Consider the following 22,113-nt stretch of genomic DNA (forward strand, 5'->3'; position numbering starts at 1 on the left):
ATATCATTAAGGGGGAAAAAAGTTAATCTTAATAGTAGGAAGACAATTTCTGTATTATCAAACTAAGATACATACACAACAAAATGATAGTAGTCTCTTCATTATTCAATTAATCATGATTCATATAAAACATAAATAGAAATTCATTTTTTAAACACTGTTATACGAACTTAGTTACATCATCAGTTACCTGTTTTATTTATTTAACCTTTGCGAAAAAAAAAAAAATATCCAGGAGCAAAGTAACAGAAATAACAACAACAAGCAATATTAACCAAGCATTTACAATCACTTTTATATTTAAAAAAAAATAATAAACAGAATGCAAGGATGAAATCAAGTGTGGCGCATCAGGTGTTGGCGTGACAACAGCAGATATATATATATACTTATTTTCACTATTGCTGGCAAGTTTAGAAATCTTCTACTGTGTGCTTCAATGGGAAAACAGCAAGAAAAAAAAAGCAAGGAAAAATATATTTTAAATGTCATTCCAATATTGCGCTTTACAGACTCATGGAGTTTACTATTGCTAATTTTATAAAAATTTAACTTTCCTTCCTGTATACAGAGCCCAGAAGAACACAAAACGTAAATCTGCTGGAGACAAGTGTCTCAGATGAACACTTGGGAAAAATATTTTCACTTAAGCTTCTAGGCTATGAACGTTAAGGAATTTTGAGAACAGCTTTAAAGGTTAAAATTTAGTTTATAACAATAAATTGTATTGATACCATTTGGCATTTATTTTGTGTTGCGTGTGGTTTTGTAAACACGGAACGACCACACGTACATCACCATCATCATCATCATGAAAGTCATCTGAACACTGGCACCCACTTCAGCAACTTATCCTTTCATGAAGTCTCTCGTTGATAAAGATCTTTATTATGCCTTTTGTCCCCCCCCAATTAAACATGTCAGAAATATAGCTCCCCTCCTTTCACTTAATATTTTCTTAATATATAGATATATTACAAAGCACAAAATTAAGCGGATTGAAAATTAAATTAAAAACACGTTTTATCATTTTGTGTGGTCTACAAATTATTCACATCTTATTTCTTTCCTTTCTATTCTCTCATGTACGCCTGAGGTAGTGGCTCGATTCAAACCAACTACATTTAACAAAGAACTTTCATGCAATTATTGCATTTCTTTTTTTTTATCTAATGTTCTAAAAATCACAGGAATTTTATTTAGATATAATCACACGATTTAAAAAAGTATCCAACAGTAATACCCTTTGATCCCTGTTCCAAACACATCTGTTAATACAATGCTATCCTACGTCAACTTTTTATTTTTTTATTTTTTGGAACAGCTTCTCAAAGAAATTGTCAATTATGAGCAACTTTTATTTGTAGCTGTTTCTAAATTACAAATATACAATTTCATTTAATCGATTTGCGTATTTATATAATCTAATCAATTCAATAAAACTAGCATCTGATTATATCCTTTTTTTTTAATTTCGTATTATTCACGTAAACTGCAATAAAAATTGCCGTTTATGTTTAGGAAAACCGATAGAACCCTCAGTGTTGAAAGCAGGTAAAGCTTAAATTGCCTTGTTTTAATATTCTTCAGTAAATTACATTATTTCATTTTTAATGTGTGAGACGGTCGTGAGATCGTAAAGGAACGACGATCTCGCTGTGAATTAACTTCCCCTATTGATCATGGGAAAAAGGTGAATGTCATTTGCACTATGTTGAATGATGAATCATTCTTTTCTTATAAAAGTTCGCCCCCTGTAAAAGAGAGAACAAACGGGAATAATCAAACAGTAACACATAAAAATTATACATGTTCATAGATATTAAGATTAAGATTAATAATAATAATGATAATAATAATAATAATAATGGTTCGAAACCATCCTATACTCTATTTCATCTAATCTGATAGACAATAAAACATCTTGTACTACTCTTCTTGGAGGTCTGTAATATGTACGTTCCTCCTATTATCAACCTAAGCGCAGGGAATGTATTTAAACATCAATAGACTCAAAAAGTACTCACTTTTGCTTCTCCAAATTATTATACATCTATCAAAAAGTTTTACTAAACGCTGAATTTTTCCTGATAACTGTCAGCATTGTTAAGACTTAGATATAAAGGTAAAAAGGAAAGTTATATCGCTTTTTGTGGAGGTCTGTGTTCAATTGGCCCTCACACAGTGAGTTGAATGCGAATGGAGATAAGGCGAAAGTCAGTTGTTGGTGAATATATCCAACATGCCACCTGGTTGTGACAGTTCAGTTACACCGTGAACTTGCATAAAGGAGAGTGAACATGGTAGTTTAACAAGTTTAAGGACAGTGACGAAACACTCGAAGACGCACCACGTGTTGGAAGACTAAGACATAAACAAAATGAAAATCTCCAGGTAGGAATTAAGGCAAACAGTGGCATACAATTCAGTGTGAGTGGAGAAATCATTCGGCAGCACCTCCATCAACTTGGGAAGCACTACAAGTTGGGGCGATGGGTCACACATGATTTGACTCCGGGCCAGAAGGCAACGCCAACAGACACCTGTGTTTGCTGTCTCGTCTGAGGAAGGAGCCATTTCTGAACAGGGTGTTGACATGTGATGAGAAGTGGTTCCCGTACGAAGCTCCATGGCGCCGTCATCATTGGTTAGCATCCCATGAAAATGTTCCAAACCAGGCGAAACCAGCACTGCACCAGAAGAAGATCCTCCTGTGTGTTTGGTGGACTGCTCGCAGCATCGGGAACTGCTACCAGCTGCTCAGAGCATCAATGCAACTGTGTACTGTCAGCAGTTGAGCCATGTCCACGAAAAACTCAAAACTCTGGAGTCAGCACTTCTGAATCGCAAAGGGATCCACCTGTTAAAGGACAACACTAAGCCCCACGTGGCTAGGATGACCCTGGACACCATTCTACGCCTTGGATGGGAAACATTATTGCATCCGCTACACTCCCCGGACATTCCACCGTCCGATTATCACCTGTTTCATTCCTTGGACAATCACCTTAGAGAACGTCAGTTCAAATCCCTAGTACATGTGCAAAATGCACTTGATACCTTCTTCGCTTCACGGCCCATTAAGTTTTACTGCGATAGAATCCATGACCTTCCAGAACGTTGGCAGAAGGTCGTCGATGCTGATGGAGACTATTTTTGATCTTCCAGGTACGTCTTAGGTGACATATTGATGTTCGAAGGTGGTGGGTAAAAAGGCGACAGAACTTTCTTGGTTACCTTTATAATAAATATTTAGAAAGGACAAGGTGTATGGAAAGTACATATTTACACTCAGAAATTAAAAAAAAAAAAAAAAGTCTCCAATTCGAAATTCAATATAACATTTTAAACAAGTGTAATTATAATTTTATAATAATATGAAGGAGCAGAAGTGAACATATTTTGAGTTTATTGATAAGATTGATTCTGAAATATTTTAATCATATCTAAAGAATGTTAATACATATACATAATTTAAACGTTTATTACATTAAAGGGACTAATGAAAATAGTAATACATTCAGCAGTACGATCTAACTAAATTATTGTTTCTTCAGTGGAGAAGGGTTTGTAAGATAACGCTAGAATGGTATATTCAAAGGGTTTTGATTGAGATGAGACTCCAAAACTAAGTGCAATCTATACGAATATAATATTGGAACAGAAAAATGTATAAAATTGGAACTTTGACATCTGTAAAAATTTTCGCTGCTCCTCCCACAAACAACGTTTTTACATTACATTTCAAACAAAGTAAGTATACCGTAATAATGATGATGTTCCATGCTCTGCCTTTTCTCCAGGAAAAAAAAAATTAAAGTGTACTTTTTCTCCATTTTGGTTCCCTTCAAAACAGTATTGAATAATTATTCACGGCACTCGATTTTGGAAGAAGTTTAGTAAATAGGACCACAACCAACATCAATAATATACACACATATATCGAGAGATGTAAACTATGATTAATAATTGATGATTAATTGTAATTAAAGAAACAGTAATATACTCTTAATAATACCAAACAGAGGTTTCGTGGGGTGGATAATTTAATTTTAAACAAGACTGCACATTACAATGTTCTTTCCTAACCAAATCAGCAACTTGCTTTCTAATCTTGCGGTTGCAAACAGGAGAACAGATAATGTCTATCTGATTAGAAAGAATGTATTTTTGAATGCAGTAAAATAATAGAAGTATTACTAAGATTCTAACTTAATAGAGCACACAGATGTGAGAAACGTAATCAGTTTAGAAGCAAAGTTTAAATTCACAGGGAAATGAAGGTATTCTTCCGTTTATATATATATACAAAATAACTTCCTTTTCACAGAACCTTCTCTCCTTAAAAAGATATTCAAATCATTACAGTTCAGGGAATTTTAAGCTATACGAGATAGGATAGCTATCAGAGAAAATTTGACATATAATGTATTTTGCTTGAATGTCATATATACGTTAAACGGAGGTATTTACCGATTTTACATCACACCAAGTTCTATGTAGGTGCGAATTCAATTACATACAATGAAAATGAATTGAAATGATATTTCTAGTTGAACGCTCTACGTTCTGCCCCAATGCTAAGGGAAAATATGATGATGACCTTAATGAATGAAATAGAATGAAGAAAAATGGGAGAAAACGGGCAAACCCCGAGAAAAACCATGCACATGGCGTTCGTTCACCACAAATCCACCTGGTATGAACTGAGATCGAACCAGGAACCCCATTTACCAGAGGTGAGCGCTTTACCAATGAGCCGTAGCGGCCCTCAATAATATATAAATTGAACATCATATATGTTCGAACTTAACAGGATAAAAAAAAAAAAAAAAAAAAAAAGTCAGTACTTCTCGAATTTATTGACAAGACTGCCTCCCAAGTGGTTTTTATATCATAATGGTTATACGAGGTGCTATAGAAAATTGTGAGTACTGCTGAAGATACGCTCCAACGGTTCCTGTAGTACTGGAAGTCATTTATCAAAAAATTGTTACCGTGATTCTTGCTACTCTCTTGGAAAACATGAAAACATTATCCTTTCAGTCAAATTTTGAGTTTGGGGAAAACAGAAAAATCGGAGAGAGATAAGTCCGATGAATGGGTGATGTAGGACGTATTCCTTTTTGACAAAAACTGCATGTTGTTCACGCCTTTCATGCTAAACGTTACTCAATTATGCCAATTTTTAGATTTCACAGGTTGGGCCGATATCTTGTTTTATCATCTCTCCGCTGGCCTAATGGCTAGTGCATGAGCCTTTAATACACGTGGTCCCGGATCCGATTTCCGGGGGAATTGCACAAAATATTTAATCTAACAACAATTTATTTTCATCAATCATTTATCTCATTTAGCTTAAGGGGAATACTGTGGGGCGTTAAACTAAAAATAATCTTAAAACAATTCCAGGAAGAACATATAATTAATAAACGGTACGGCGTCACCTTAATATGTGAAATGAATTGGCTAATTCTGATTAGTTCCCGGGGTTGTAGGTTGTGTGCTACTAGTCACTGATAGAGGTTCGACCAGCCTTAATACGATAATGCCATTTGAAAACACATGTACAAACCAGAATTAACCACACATTATAATCGACATTATCTCGGTAATATTTCTACCGAATTTCGAATACAATCTAACGTGCATACGTTTTCTTTCCGGATATCCATTTCTCGTAATCCTCACGCTTAGTGAACATTGTTAGAAACCACTGCAACACAATCCGATAAAGCGGAGTGCCCAGATACTAATACACCACGTAACGATCTCATTTACAGTCACAAGATACCCTGACTACTGTCACTTTCTACTACAGTATTCTAGTACAATTATTTGACAACTGATGAAGGCTATATGTTGTAACATGAAAATATGGACAGGGGGACATTGGCATACTCTGCAATATCACCAGATTAACAGTGTTGCCAATCCAAGTTTTTTAAAATGGCACTACGTCGATTATTATATATTTAAAATTATATGTTCAACAAATCTTAATAAGCCACATTTATTGTTCAGTGTTACAAGCTGAGGACGCTACAATATCACAAACATCAGGAAGCAATCAATTTATGAAGGCCTCTACAGCACTAATAACGCAAGTGAGGCGTGTTATGACATGATACAGGTGTGGTAACAAGTAGAACAAAACAGCAAGGGATAGAAAATTTTACTTTCTACTAAAGTTTATATTTCGAAAAAAGTTGTTATTCAATCACATAGAGGGTTACCAAGAAACGTAAAGATACCCTAATGCCGTTTACAGTAATTTGATACATTTACCCATTTCGGAGACATATAAACATGGGTAGAGATTGCTATAGTACTTAAAATAACCCACGTGGGAAACTGTTTCAAAAATTTTTCTTTCGTGTATTTCTATAACATTGCAGCAATAGTTAGTAGTTGTAATTACAAGTATCGCAATTACATAATTATACGTAGTATTGCAAACTTGATCAATGTTCTTCATATCTCTGGAACAGGTTGAAAAATCAAACTTTTGTAAACAGAAAAATGACCTTTACATTTAATAGAAACTACTTATGTAATGGGATGTAATACTTATCAGTTTTTCGAAATAAAACCTTTTGAAGAATGGTAAAATATTCAATCCTTTCTAACTTCGTTCCAACTTGTTACAAATAATTCATATCACAGTCATAGTATTCAGCACAAATGAACTTTCATGTGCATCAATACGCCCGTCTCACTTGTGTTATTAGTATTGTAGAGGCTTCCACAATTTGGATGCCTTGTGGTACTATAGCGTCCTTACTTTGTAATATTGAACATCAAATATGATATTGTAAATTTTTGCCTAACATGCAGATTTTAAATACGAAATAACCCAATTATTTTTCTTTTTCTTTCAAAAGTGCATTGTGCACACTCGGAATGTTTTGTTCGTACAGGATTAAAAACTTCATACTGTCTCAGCGATTTCTTCCAGTTTGCGGTTGGAGCGTTCACGATCATAGCCTCAGCGCGGACTGAAATATCGAATATTAAGTTTTAAGAGAGGTACAAAAGCACCAGATGCAAGGTGAGTTCCTTTTCTATATTGCTGGGTTGTCATAGAAGCGAAGAAAAGCAACAACCGTTTAAAAAACTCTCACTAATACGTCCTTTTAATATAATAGCAATTTTTAATATTTCTTTCATATCTCCGGAACGGTTTGAGACATCAAATTGCTGTAAACGGAATTATGAATTTTATGTCTATTCAAGATCATCCATGTAATAGTATGTAATACTTATTTAAGCATTTTTTCGAAGTACGTCATATAATGACCGTAGTATTAGACACTTAAGATTCTTTGAGTATGATTACCTTATCCGTTTTACTTGCGTCATAACTGTTATAGAAGCCTACAGAATTTGGTTGTTTTTCATTGTTTGTGATATTGTAGTGTCCTTAGTTTGCAAAACTGAATAACAAGTGTGCTATTGAAAGTTTTTTGTTTAAATGTAAATTTGAAATATGTAATAACCTGACGTAGTATCATCTGAAAAATATAACTTTATTTGAGTTGGTAACTGTTAATCTGGTTATATTGCAGTGTGTCAAACAATGACATCCTGCCAATATTTTCATGGTACGAAATTTCAGCGTTTTTTATCTATCAGTTTAAAAGTTACAACGGCGTCTCAAGATAAGTGGTCTACTACACATCTACAACTTCAATACTGCGCTGAAACTGAAATCTGCTGAAGAGACTGTTATACTGAACGAGTCATTATAGACAGACCAACTATTCAATGAGGAAACTAACTGTTCAGAATCTTCATTATAAATGACTACAAAGAAAAACAACAATTAAAGACATTTTTTAATCAAACTTACGTTATAGTCTTCTTTTCTACATTCTTTGGTTCAGGTCTCGCTCTGTTTAGGACTTTCAGGAAATCCGAAGTCTTGGCACGCATTCGTGAATGTATATATGCTTTTGAGCACTTAATATGGTAATGCAAATAATCCCTGAAGATATGAATTAGGTTGATGGTGTTATCTCTTGTTGTTCTGTTCGTATGCCTCGGAAACAAAACTGAAACAGGAAGTTAAATATTTTTAAATAACTTATATATTGAAGTACTAAGCATACTACACACAGTTTTATATATATATATATATATATATACGTGTGTGTGTGTGGTCCAACACCAAATGCAAAAAAATCAACTTGTTCAAAATAACCCTCCACAAGGCTCATTTTTTCCCTCGAATCATAAGCTACTTACTGTACCTGCTGCAAAATTTCAGCCCTATTGCTTAATATTTACAGGTCGCTCCATTTTAAACCTTTTTGTTCTTGTAGTATTACCGATGATCTAATGCCAGAATTTTTGGAAGGTACACGCTGGACCGTTTTGAAAAAATAGTGTATGCCCACCTCCGTATATACTCGTTCATTCGTAAATTTAAGGTAAATATATGCTGCACTATAAAAATATTAGGTGGGTAATGGGTATACGCCCCATTACATTCCTGTATATTACATTACAGGTGTCACGACTACAACATAATTTAATACAGTAGCTGTGCTAATAGTCGGATAGATATAAGTTCATAGCTTTCATTATGATCACTAGATGGCGAGATAATCCTATTTTCCAAATAGTTTGTGAATGTGGTGATGATGTGGCTGAAAGAGGTATAAGTCTCATCCAAAAGTGTAATGAAGCCTTGACAAAAGACGAGGAACAGAGGCAGTTTAGTCTTCCATTGGTTGAAATCTATCGTAAAAATGTTTTCACTCCACTGAAGAAAGCGTTTTTGTAACTTGAGAATACAAATACTGACATTTTGTTCTGAAAGATTTGACAACAACCAACAAAAAAGGCAAAACGGAGCGAACTGTAAATATGACTTAATTGTACTGAAATTTCGTTAGTTATTTGTATACATCAGAAGGAATAAAATAAGTCTTGTGGACCTCCGACCACTGTTACTTTTGTTTTGTGGACCACCCTAAAAATATATATATAAACACTGCTATTAACTTTATCCTAAGTGTTTTATTTTACAGATATTTCACCCGCTTTTTCAAGTAGAGTTCGTTAGAAAAAAGGATTAGGTAAGATTAAGGATAATTTAAGGAAACAGCTTATACTACCTCAAATGTACTAGTAAAGTGAAGTTCTGCACCACGTTCCCTTTCCTTACTTCTACGTTTGTTGTAGTAACTAAACTCGAAAAGATTCAGTCAAAAAGGTCCTCATGTTAATGATATTTCATTTCCTGATACCTGAAGGATGTTATATTTGAATATTACTACCGGAATTCTTACAAGGGCTGCTACACTGGCATACATACAATATGAAGACCAAACTGTATTTAGTATAAAGGTAAATTCGGAATTAATTTTCAATAAAATTCCTCTATACTTGTTCGCTTTCTGAATTAAATGGTATAATAATCTGGCTTCTTTTTCAGAATTGGATACCTTGACTAACAAATCGTAAGTATATACTTCTTTCTATTTATTTACTTTTCACTTAAAATATCAAAACCCGTATTTAACGAACATATTATTAATGCTATGTCATTCCTAGTACTAGCTCATTAGTAGGATATAAATTCGAAATCTGCAACATACCCTGTAAGATACTGAATAATCTTGAGAGATTTTGAATATTTCTGTAAGTTGCAGCTTACATTTTATTCCTATATTTTCAGAAATTTGTGTAGATAAGATGTTTTAAACAATAAAACACAAAAACATATAAAACCCTGACTTCCTGAATATTGTACTTCGAAGTGTACACACATTTAGAAGCCCCAACCCCACATTCTTAGTGTGTCTAAGAAGTTCCTTTATTCGAAATGAAATGAAAACTTTAAGTTTTACGTCCCACGATTATGCCGGTTAGGCTAAAGGAGACGGTGATGATGAGAGATGAGTGAAACGGTGGAATGAAGAAAGTGGGAGGAAACAGAACCCCGAAAAAACCCACGAGAACGATGTTTGTCCACCACAAAGTCCACACGGCGCGAGCTGGGATCGAAGCAGAGACCCCAAGCACCGGAGGTGAACGCTCTACCACTGAGTCACCGCGCCCCCTCCTTTATTCGAGTATCAATGTTTATTTATTTTTTTTTTTTTAATACCAATTTAAAATCTTCACATTCACATGTCACTTTATACACTATACCTAAGAAGTCTAGTCAACGAAATATTATTTTGTAATTTGTATTTTTTGACGATTTGCAACACTCCTAAACTCTCCCCCCCAATTTTGAATAACCCAAATGTAAGATGTAGTAATACAGAAAAATAGATCCATTTTGTTACATTTTCTTCACTGTATTTTTATTACCCTTAAAATATCTATATACTTTCTCTTTCTTTTAAGTTTTACGTCCCACGCTTATGCCCTGTAAGCTAAAGACGCATGATTATGAACGTAAATGACTATGAAGCAATAAGTACAATGGTAATATGGGAGAAAACAGAACCCCCGAGAAATTCCATGGACACGATGCTGTCCTCCACAAACTCACATGTCCTGGGATCGAACTAGGGATTCTTTGCAATAGAAGAGAGCGCTCTATCACTGAGCCACACTCCTCAGATTTATAAACTAAATCCTACAATCTTCAAAAAATGATCCTGTTGTAACCATGAAATTTACTTAAAAATAAATAAATAAATCTACATTTCTTCTTGTGGAGAGACCAATTGGTAGCCCTAAGAAATATATTTATCCAACTGTTGGCCTTTATTAAGCTAGAATTATCTGATTTTCCGCATATACATGTTACTTCCGTGGACTTCCTGTAACCTGGATAAACAAATTTATTATTAGGTTCAAGAAATGTAATGAATGTTCTTTTTCATTGTGTGGGTTTTGTCACTACGGCATGGTGCATCCTCAGGCTGGGGATAGAGAAGAACGCCTCTAGATATTAGGTTAGCTGTGAATATTTTGTGTAAGCACTCGCCGACAGGCAAGGGGTCTTTCAGTTTTAGGCTTTGGCATGAGGCTAGCAACCTCCTTCTCTAAAAAGAAAAGGCATTTGTTCAGAAACATTCACAGAAGTCTCGGATCAAGCCTAATAACTAGACACGACCACAGCAAAGTAAAAGGAACATGAGATTTGAAACATGGAACGTAAGAAGTTCTTATAGGGCAGGCGCGTTAAAATCTGCAATGAGTGAGATAGAGAAATACAGCATACACCTGATAGGAATTCAAGTGTAATGAAAAGAAAAGGGAACAGTACAGATAGGGAATTTTACATTCTTTTATGCACAAGGAAATAAAATCAACTAGGTGTAGGGTTTTTAATTCACAAAAAAATTAATATTATCAGCAATTAAACACGTTGAATTTGTTAATAATAGACTTTCATTTATTACTTTCCAGGGTCGGCGGTGCGATATTATTATTCTCAACGTTCATGTCCTAACAGAAGATACGTATGATGATAAAAACACTTTTTATGAAAAAGCAGAATGTGTATTTGATCAACTCCCGCGATACTATATGAAAATTCTATTAGAAGATTTCAATTCGAAAGACAAAACAAAAAAGACATGTTTAAATAGATTATAGAGAACGAAAGTCTGCATCAGGAAAATAATATGATAACGGCGTTAGACTAGCGAACTTTCCAACATCCAAAAGCCTTATTATAAAGAGTACAAAATTAAACACCTGCACGGAGATGGGATTGAAAGTAAATGTGGAGAAAACTGAACACATGGAAATTTACCGTAATCGTAATACTGTGAATATGTTGTAATATTAAGTAGTATTTGCGTGATAACTTTTGTTGTCACATGAAGTTTTGATAAGCTATTTGCCTCGATACTTCTATCTGGAACTGGATATTTGATACTTGCAACCTGATCTGAAGATTCAATGTAGGTTTCCAAGATTTAGTATTTTCCATAGACAATGGACATATATTTTCCGTATCAATTATGTAAAAGTTCACAACATATCTTTTTATTTTAGTTTCTGCTTTTATGTAATTTCTGTGTATCATCTTTGCGAATGCTAGAATGTTTTCTGTTACGTTATTTGAATATCCATACCTTTAATGATTTTGTAAGTTGCACATTAACCAACTTAAATTTAATTTAATTAATTACATGTACTTACAAGCTATTCCTTTCTGTTGCTAATCACGACAGTACACATTCTTGACAATACGAGACATATTATTGGCACGTTTACCATGGAATTAACCTTGGAATCTTAATTATTTACTTTGAATCTGGTTTTGTCACGAGGTCATCTATTCAACACAGCTTCTTCATTAACTCCGAACTAGAAAAAAAATGTTCCGTAGACCATGCTACGGTGGCGACGTCAGCATGTTGGATCAATCTTAAATTGCCACCCAAACAACCCAGCATGCAGACTGATATGACGTCACACGTCGGGGAATGTGGATCTAAGGATCGAAAGGTATGAATTGAAGCTGATAAGCGACGTGCCCGTAGTCATGGGTAGAGGCTTTCGACATTAAATTCTGGCAACAAAAGTCGAGAGCAAGACCGACATGGAAGCAGTTATGGCATCGCTAAAGAACCAAACATCCATTATTCAAGAGTATTAAACCATCTGAAGAAAGCTGGTGCCACATGATCTGACTCAAATATATTTACAAGATCGAACTTGTCTGTGAATTTCTGAAGCAGTTGATCACGAGCCATAAAAAGTGGGTAACCTACTACAACGATGTGTGCACAAGATCGTGGTCCAAGCGATAAGAAACTTTACAGTTTGTCGCAAAGCCCATAATGAGGCCCAGGTAAGTTATTCTGTGGGGCTGGAAGGACATTGTGTATTAGGAGCCGCTGCTGCCGGGCAGAAAGATATACCTGGACCTGTACAGTCAAAAATTCGCGCGAGGGCATCTAGCAATTAGGAAGAAATGATCCGAAGTGATCAACAGAAAAGGTATCGTATACCACGCTGACAACGCCAGACCGCACACATCTTGAACAGAAATTGAGAGGACCTGGTTGGAAGAATTTAATGTTATTACCGTATAGACCTGACATGGCATCTCGGACTATCATTTGTCTCTACAGAACTACTTCAATGGTGTTAAAGCTAGTTTCAAGAGACCTATGAAAACCACTGTTACAAATTGTTTCAACAAAAATTATAGAAGTTCTAAAGTGATTGCATTATGATAATTACGGAGAAATAGCAGAAGGTCATCGAACGAAATGGCGTATATGTGGTTTCATAATGTTATTTTCAAAGAAAAATAAACGTATTTCCAATTTTGACCTCCAAAGCTCAATATGTTTTAGACAACCTGGTATCTTTATCAATTCAGATAAGGCACATTAAGTTTTTCTTGTGCTATAATAACGAATGTATCATTTTTTCATGTTCCTTATCTTCAGTTACGTGTTCCCCTTCCAAAGACTGTCCCATTTCAGTATAACTGTACACTGCATAGGAACTTGTCAAAGTTTAATGATTCCAATCCACACACATCCTCTCTTGATAAATAGTAATCAGAGTGAGAATAGATTCAAAGTGGAATTAAATCCAACCCATTCAAATAATTTGCATAAAGCTTCACTATTAGCACTACATCTAAAGGTTTAAAGTGTGTCACTTTTAATGTTAAAGTGTATCATCCTAATAAGTTAAGCGCACAATCTTTTCAATTGTGGAAAGAAATGTGTATTCAAAACATATTGTGAGAACGAAGGATCCGAAGTTAAACTTTATGGACAAACCTAATCTGGCCCATTTGGAGTTTAGCGCCCCTTTAAGCACTAAAACTATATGGAGATATGGGTCTACAAGCTTAATGTGGAATTCGAACATGATCCCCACCGAGAAACGAACCCGTCTCCCGCACCAAAAGCGCACACGCTAACCATATAATCAGAGGAAAGTCTGCACCGAACTTGGATCCGTATAAACATTAGAGGATATTGAACCATTTCCAAACATCAACGCAATGTTAAGTACAAATTTACTTAACAATTTAACATTAGTTTAAAAAAATCCTTGTCATATTAGTTTATGAGTTAGCCTGATGGTCATCACAGATTGTGGTAACACTCTACTGTCTGCTGTATACACTAAACGTATATTCTTCAGTTTACCGAGTTTCTTTTTGATTTTATAAGAGGATAGCAATTTAGGAATTAACAATGTAAGACGAAAATTGAGTATTTACATAGTAAACTTCTCAATTTAGCCTAAGGATTCGGTGCAGGTTGACATCAAAAAACCATAGAAGAAAAATATATTTTTGAAAATATAGGAACAAAAGATGACCTGGAAATTATTAATTTGTACTGTACAAGTTCCTCACAGTCATTAACTAATTAACTGAAATTGACTGTTTCTACTAAAATAACTAAGAAAGAAAAAAATAAAAAATAAAAAATGTGGCAACTCCTTGTCACCCGACTGAATGTTTTTTTTTTTTTCCTTCCTTACTTCGTTATCCGTTCATTCCCTCCAACTTAGGGTCATAGTGCATACAGTTATGAACGTAATTCGCTACAACAACGTAATTTATTGTTATTAATTGAATGATGGGTGCCAAACACTATTAAACAATAAAGCAGTACGAGTACTTACCAAAAGTAATGTAACCAATATTTTCACCGACACGTGCATCAGTATTTTGCAACTCAAGCGGTGGCTCCCTATGACTAAAAAGAACTTGCGGTGCTGTGTGACTGGCCCTTCGCCCTTCTTTAAATTCCTGCATAAATACTTTCCCAATTACAACATCATCTTCATGTTTGAAAATTGTACTAAACACTACTGTTACTCGATCGGATTTTGCTTCTACATACCTGAAATTAAATAAAATATTAATAATAATGGTGGTGATAAAAATAGTAATTATGTTAGTACTTGAAAGGAATAAATCTCTCTTGCTTACAAAAAACTCTTCAACAGACTAGACAACACATAGTAAAATAAAACTGAAAACTTTTCATTCAGCTACATAAAAACAAGTGAAGATCTCCATCTACTGTGAAACTTAGCTTTTGAGCAGAGGTTGTCTGCTGCCAACATGCACATAAAATGTACCTACGTTTGATGCAAATAAAATGTATCTACGTACTTCATATTAACTTAAAACTTAAGAATATGTCCAAATATTTTAATCATGTCGAATTTTTTAATGGGAACCCTCACCTTCATCAACGGTCTTTTTTTTTTTTTCATAAACTAACCTACTTACTATTTTAATCTTATCACATGGCTTCTATTATATCAAATTTGTTTGTTTATACTAATGTGTTACTTAAAAACCAAAACTTTTGAAACTTATTCCATTAGGGCAAAAGATCTTGGGGTCACATTGGATGATAAATTAACCTTTGAATTTCATATTAACAAAATGTGCAATGAAGCTTTCAAATTACTTGGATTTATGTTTAGAAATACTCAGGTGATGAAGAATGCATTTGCTTTGACTAATTTATTTAATAGTCTTATAAGAAGTAAGTTAGAATATGCTAGCCTGATATGGTTTCCTTACACTAGAAAGAATATAGAGAAAATTGAACGTGTACAAAATAAGTTTCTACGATTTCTTTATTATAAAAAATACAATAAATCCTCGTATTTTGAAAGGATTTCTTATAAATCTTTACTCGAAGAATTTACTGTAACTTCGTTATATACCAGAAGAGAAATAAGTCAACATATCTTTTTGTATAAAATTGTTAATGGTGTTATTAATAATCCCGACTTTCTGGGTTTACTTTGTTTTAATGTGAAGAAAGATGTATTGCGTATTAGGTTACCCCTTTATTATGGTATTTCACGCTCTAACTTTCACCAATTTTCACCTGTCATACGGCTTAGTAAAAAACATAATGAACTGGTACAACGTAACTCAAATATTGATTTTTCTTTATCATTTAAAGTATATGTGTCAAAAATTAAAGAAGTAGTTTAGATTTTACTTGCTGTTAATATTGGATAAAGATTTTCTTTTTATTTTTGACACATATCTAGGTAAATTTATTTAAAATTTGCTGGAGTGCAAATAAGAAGTTTCAGTTATAGAAGCAATGTGGAAATGAAATTTATAGTTACTTATTTGTAATTATAAATTGTAAAAGCATTATGTATTGTAGAAAATATGTTTGTATAGTTGTGCATCTTGCAATATTCTTTTTGATTATTGTAGTTAATACTGTAATAGGTGCTTATATATGACGTCTTCTTTTTCTTTTCTGTTTTTTTTTCTTGTAATAATATTTTGAAACATATGCTTGTACACCTATTGTAATTGGGGGGACACCCCTGTTATAGGTAATAATAATAATAATAATAATAATAATAATAATAATAATAATAATAATAAATAAATAAATGTTGATTTTTTGTTGCTCCAGATGACTTATTAATACTGATGTCCAACCTTTTGTCAAAACGCTATACGGCTAAAAAATTCCATGTGTGTTACTAAGGAAAGGAAACGTTCGTTAATGCAGCGCAGACAGACAAGAGTAAATCTTATGAATGGATGTCTACGGAAAATTATCTATGATACACTGGAATGAAGGGTGCGAACTAAAAAAGTATGAGTGAATACACTGCTACTAACTTTAATACTTATTGTATCTTTTTCAAAAGTTTTACGCATGGAATTTAAGAAGTTGGAAATGAAATGATGACTTGGTTGGACATCCCCTAGTTAAGATCTGTAAGCTACAGCGGACGCAATGATGAATGCTAGTGTAGAAAGTAAGAAAAATTGGGAGGAACCCTCGAAAATCCATGGCTTCAATGCTTGACATCCCAACACATATGGCCTAAATCAATCCAAGGATCCTTTGAAAAAGATTTGAACATTGTACCCTTGAGCCAGCGTGCCTCCGATATAAGTGGCTTTTAAAAATATGGAAAAGCAAACTTGACATAAGGTTTACTACGTCACAGTACTTACATAGTTTCATCTGTCCTGTAATGAATGACAGCTCGTTTATGGCCTTCTTCTCCTCGCTCTTGGAATTCAAAATATTTTTCAAAAACTGAAGCAAAACAATTCCTCTTCAGCAATCCTACTCTCTTCACAATGTCCTCCCAATCTTTTGGAATGTTTTCCAAATCAATAAGAACAGATACATTGTATCCTGAAAAAGGAAAGACAGAAAAAAAATAATATTATTATTCCTCATGAATTCTATCAATCCACCCTGCGAACAATATATTCATGTAAGAGGAACTTTTCCCTTCCCTTGAAAACAACTGCCTTCCGAATTTTCATGTTAATAGTGTGCACGGTTCATTATGACATCACTCCTTAGCCCTCTTTCTATTATTTATGTCAGAGAAAAGTTGACAGCAAGCATAAACATTGCTTTGAATGTTTCCAAACAGTACGCTAATACTGTCGAATATTGCTAGATCCTCATACATTATCCAACTCACACTACTACTGTCTAATATTAAAAACAGTAGAGTCGTATTTGTCTGGTCTTCTGTAATCATCATTAACGGAATCATATAAAGATTATCAGAAGATTATAACCTCATAATGATTCTTTTGATAAACGATAAAGAGAGATTAAGAATACATGTCAGCTGCGCAGTAGGTATTACCATTCATATTTCATGTAATGAAAAAAAAATCAAGTTTATTCATCTCTGCAGAGCTACTTGATATATATATATATAAATTGTCAGAGCTTGATAAAATCTTGCTTGTAAGCACTCGGCAGCTAAAAAAAAATCTACTAGCCAGACCATTCTGTAGTCAGAGTTGATACAAATAAATAAAAATCACTTTGCGACATAGTAAATATATCAGTAAGCTTTTTATTTTGTTTATTGGCATATCTCCTACAAATAAATAAAAAGAGTTATATCTGCTATTTTTTCTTGAATTCACGTTTTTGATTGAACGGACTTTACTCGCCGAATGTCCGCCGATTTTTCAAACCCTGACAATTGTACAGGAAAAATTAAATGAAATCTTTAAGTTTCCACGGTTATGCCGGTCAGGCTAAAGGAGACAGTGATGATGAGAGATGAGTGAAATGGTGGAATGAAGAAAGTGGGGGAACGGGAGAACCCCGAGAAAACCCACGAGCACGGTGTTTGTCCACCACAAAGTCCACACGGCACCGGAATTGAAGTAGGGACCCCAAACACCGGAGGTGAACGCCGCTGAGCCACCGCGCCCCCGACCATTGTACAGGGTGGCCCAAAAGAAGGTATACAGTCCTGTACTGATCAACTCACTGTATTTTATATCATTTCTTGTTATTATCAACACGTAGGCCTAGTTTCTTTATTATTTGTTCTTAATGTCTCTTTACTTATACCTTAAGCTCGTAACAGTAGAAGCAAATAAACCCATAAACTAGAACGTTGTACTTTATCAATGCAGGGGTGTATACTTACTTTTTGCGCGACCATGTATACCTTTCGGTTCCTCGTCTGGAGACGCAAATTGTACTATGTGCCAACGTCGCAGATAAAGAACTACAGAGAAAAATCTTATCAAAGAGCTACATCGATTCTTTCCAGATGGAAGTTAAAGTCGATACGAATATACGTTGATACTAGTACCACTCATTAGCATAATAATCGATGTAACTGCTCGATGGATTCGTAAAGCAGTGCTGATGGTTCAAAGTTAATCTGCGACGTTGCCATATAATGTAATTTTGATTCCCTATAGCGACTGAAGAAGGCCCCAGAGGATATGCCATTATATAGGATTTTAGCTTTATTTTGACTTGAAGATTAGCGCTCTGTTGGTCGTGGGCGCAATTTTTAGAACACTCGATATACATATAAAAAACACATTCTTAAGGATTAATGTAACAACTGACGTAAGATGACTGTGAGAGGGAATTCCTAATATCGGCTCATGTGATGTAGTTTTCGTAGGTGTAGGGAAAGATGTCAAAAACCAAGGAACAATGTTTAATTGGGTACGAATACCAACTCATTTTACGTGATTTATCTTCACGTGCTGTCAACTTCTGAGTTCTTGTGCTTTGCGCCTTTATGCAGCAATGTGGTCAGGAATAACAGGATCCACTAACATGGACTCTGAAACACAACCGAGGTTTGGATCCGGTGTAGTTGGCTCGAGCACAAAGAATCATGCAAGATCACCCCTCACAGTATACGCCGTTTTTCACCAAACTACCTCACCTCCAAGAGGGCTCGATTACAGGAACACGCCACCGATCATAGGTTCTTCCGTAGTCTAGTGGCAACACCGCGTGCATCCGACGCACAAAGTAAAGGGTTTGATTCAGAGTAAAAGAGCATCGAATGCACTACAATGGTGTACACCCCATCTAAATTGTTGTCTCCGTCACATACCTTTGTTGCTTGCAAACAACGTAAATACAAATCAATAATCAATGACTACTACTCTTTATACGTTAACTGAGCGAACTGCTTCAGCCAATTACCTCATTGATAATGTGAATATACAATTCAATGTTGTACTTTTTTTTTATTTAATCATTAAAATAGACTTCATAAATTACTCCACATATTAATTACTGAAATGTGAATCTATGATAAAAAGCTGAAAGGAATTTATGAAGAAGTTAAGCCAGATCTCAGTCTTAAAACAAACGAATAAAGTTTAATATTGTAATTTTCACAACACAACTAATGTGATAACAAGCTCTTGAAAACTATTCTTTTAGAATTACCTTGCACTGACAATTTTACTTTATTTCTAAAGAAAAAAAAAAAAATACCAATCATTCTTTTTCACACACATCTGAACAGTATCTTAACATATACAGAGAATTAACTCACCATCTTCAGGAACAGTAAGGTATGACCCATATTCTCTTTTAAGGAGTTCATCTGCACCGTGTTCCTGCAATTCTTTGTAGAACTTCAGGGAAATACTTGTCTAAAAGAATTCAAAAACATCACACCTATTAACAATTAAACAAAAATAATAGATATAGATATATACACACAAACACACTAGTTGATTAAAAAAAAAATGCCAAAGAAAGCATGGGAAACAGAACTCTGGAAGTCAATATTATGCTGGATGTGACATTCCTTAAGTTCCTCTTTCCCCTCCCTGTGTGGTGAGGCATCAGCGGAAATGCTTGTAAGGATATCTTTCCTTCATATGTTTTATGATAGCATTTTCGCCTAACTTCCACTAAATATACCTACTCTTGACATAAATACTGTTACAAAGTTCCAGAGGCTGCAATGCTGTCCGCTCTGAGGAGAATGTACGAATCTGGTGGTGGAGACACGTAACCCGTTCAGACAAAATGGAATTAGATGTGCTTATGATAACCAGGTAGCAGTGGAAGTGCTTCAAAGAACTGGAAAACAGTGAAATTTTCAACATGGAAAATCAGCCGCATTTTTGTATACCGCACAATCCAGTGGTCCGCTTAAGATTGTCCGAAAGAAGGCCATCACGTGTCAGTCATAGTGTTGTGAGCTCTGCTGCACCAAAAGTTTTCTATTTTTATGACTAAGACGTGAAAACTAGTGCTCGAGTGAATTAAAGCACTGTGGAGTCTACAGTGAAGGAATTGACACCTCCCAATGGACTTTCCAGCAAGATGCTGCTCCTGCGAAGAAGGTGAAACCAGCCCAGAAATGGCTGGAGCACAATGTTGCCTGTCTTCATATTCACTTAGGCCTAGCCCTCTAGCACCTCTAATCGTAATCCCTTGGATTACAGATTGGGGTCAGTGTTTGAGAATATTGGCTGCAAGAGCCACCCTACAGTTGAGTACGAAGCTTTGCAGTGGTAACATTTCCCCTGGAGACAGTGAGTGCTGCAATACACAAGACTCTGAGCCTATATGCGTGCTAACGGCACATATTTTGAAATATGACTGGTGAAACTGATGTCTTACCATGTAAACTTCACAGAACTCCCTAATGACTAAGCAGTTAACCTATACGACTTTGACGTGGGAGAACTGGACTCGATTTCCGGCAACTCACGTGTTTCGGATCACGTTAAGCTGTAGGCCTACATCTCATATAACCTCGCTGCTGAAAGGGACGCTAAACTCAAAATCAAATCAAATCACGTATGCTTCACAACCTTTACGCGTATTAAATTACGTTTCACCTTTTTGCTAGTTTTTACTTATTTCTTCGCAACAGTATTTATGGTCAGACCAGGTACATTAACTCAGTGAGTACTGACTTCTCAGGACAGAAGTTGACGTGACAAAATAATAATAATAATGAACGACAACCACTACTTTTACTAGTATGAATGAATAGTGCAGGAAATTAACATCTTTCCAGGATTCCCACTTATCTGGCCAGTACGATTTCCCACTTTTCCACGTCACGATTTACAAATTTCAAAGCCTAGCAAATTTTTCCCGACCAGAGGGCTCCTCATCTATTATCATGTACATGTATAGAGCGAGTGTATAGGTACAGAAATTTCCCAAAACAAACGAATCTAATACAATACCCATATCAAACAGTCAGGTAAGGCAGAAACAGAAATTCAACAGAGCTACAATTCTGAAGCATTCCGAATTAAGCTTTAAAAAAAGTAATTTCCTAAAATTTCCTGACTTTTATTATATAATTTTTTCTTTCTTCAGATTTTCATGAAATTTCCTAGCTTTTCCAGGTCGGTGGAAACCCTGGTTCTGTACTGGACTGAAGTTGCTCTTTCCCATTGCACCAAATATAAAAATTATCCCAACACTCACACGGGACATTTAGTATGTGTCCCACAAGTTATCGTTAAAATCTGATTGCCACATAGCACATCTGATAGAGCATCATGAGAAATGTAAATGAGCAAAATTTAAGGTGCTATGGACCAAAAGGACAGGAGCTGCGGGATTTCAAAATTTGAATATAAAAACAATTATATCATGGATTTGTGTACGTTTAAAGTACATATCTTGAAAACCGTTAAAGCAATCAAAACAAAAGTTGCACAATATAATAAAAAAAAGCCCTATCGAAAACCACAATGTTGCCAACTCAGCATAAAAATAATTTGCTTGGAATATCATCATATACAAGTGTGCACTGATTTAAAATGTACTATTATCACTAAACAGTGAATTATAGTGGTACAGTGTTGCACCTTGCTGGAGCTACGTGTGCTGAAAATATACAATGAAGAAGTCTGACACATAGCAACAG

The 22,113-nt window shown here is 34.8% G+C and overlaps 1 protein-coding gene across 1 annotated transcript in view; it reads right to left on the bottom strand.

Annotated features, from left to right (window-relative positions):
* Positions 1–32: 32 nt before the first annotated feature.
* Positions 33–22,113, bottom strand: part of Arpc2 (Actin-related protein 2/3 complex, subunit 2) — a 29,372-nt gene continuing 7,291 nt past the window's right edge. The window contains exons 3-7 of the mRNA XM_081736870.1: positions 19,762–19,861; positions 16,916–17,102; positions 14,581–14,801; positions 7,853–8,054; positions 33–1,754 (exon numbers count right to left, since the gene is read on the bottom strand). Coding sequence (XP_081592996.1) covers positions 1,727–1,754; positions 7,853–8,054; positions 14,581–14,801; positions 16,916–17,102; positions 19,762–19,861 — 738 coding nt within the window. The 3' untranslated portion in view covers positions 33–1,726. The remainder of the gene's footprint in view (positions 1,755–7,852; positions 8,055–14,580; positions 14,802–16,915; positions 17,103–19,761; positions 19,862–22,113) is intronic.

This window comes from Thermobia domestica, chromosome 13, assembly GCF_964235325.1.
Source record: "Thermobia domestica chromosome 13, izTheDome1.hap1.1, whole genome shotgun sequence".
NCBI lineage: Eukaryota > Metazoa > Arthropoda > Insecta > Zygentoma > Lepismatidae > Thermobia > Thermobia domestica.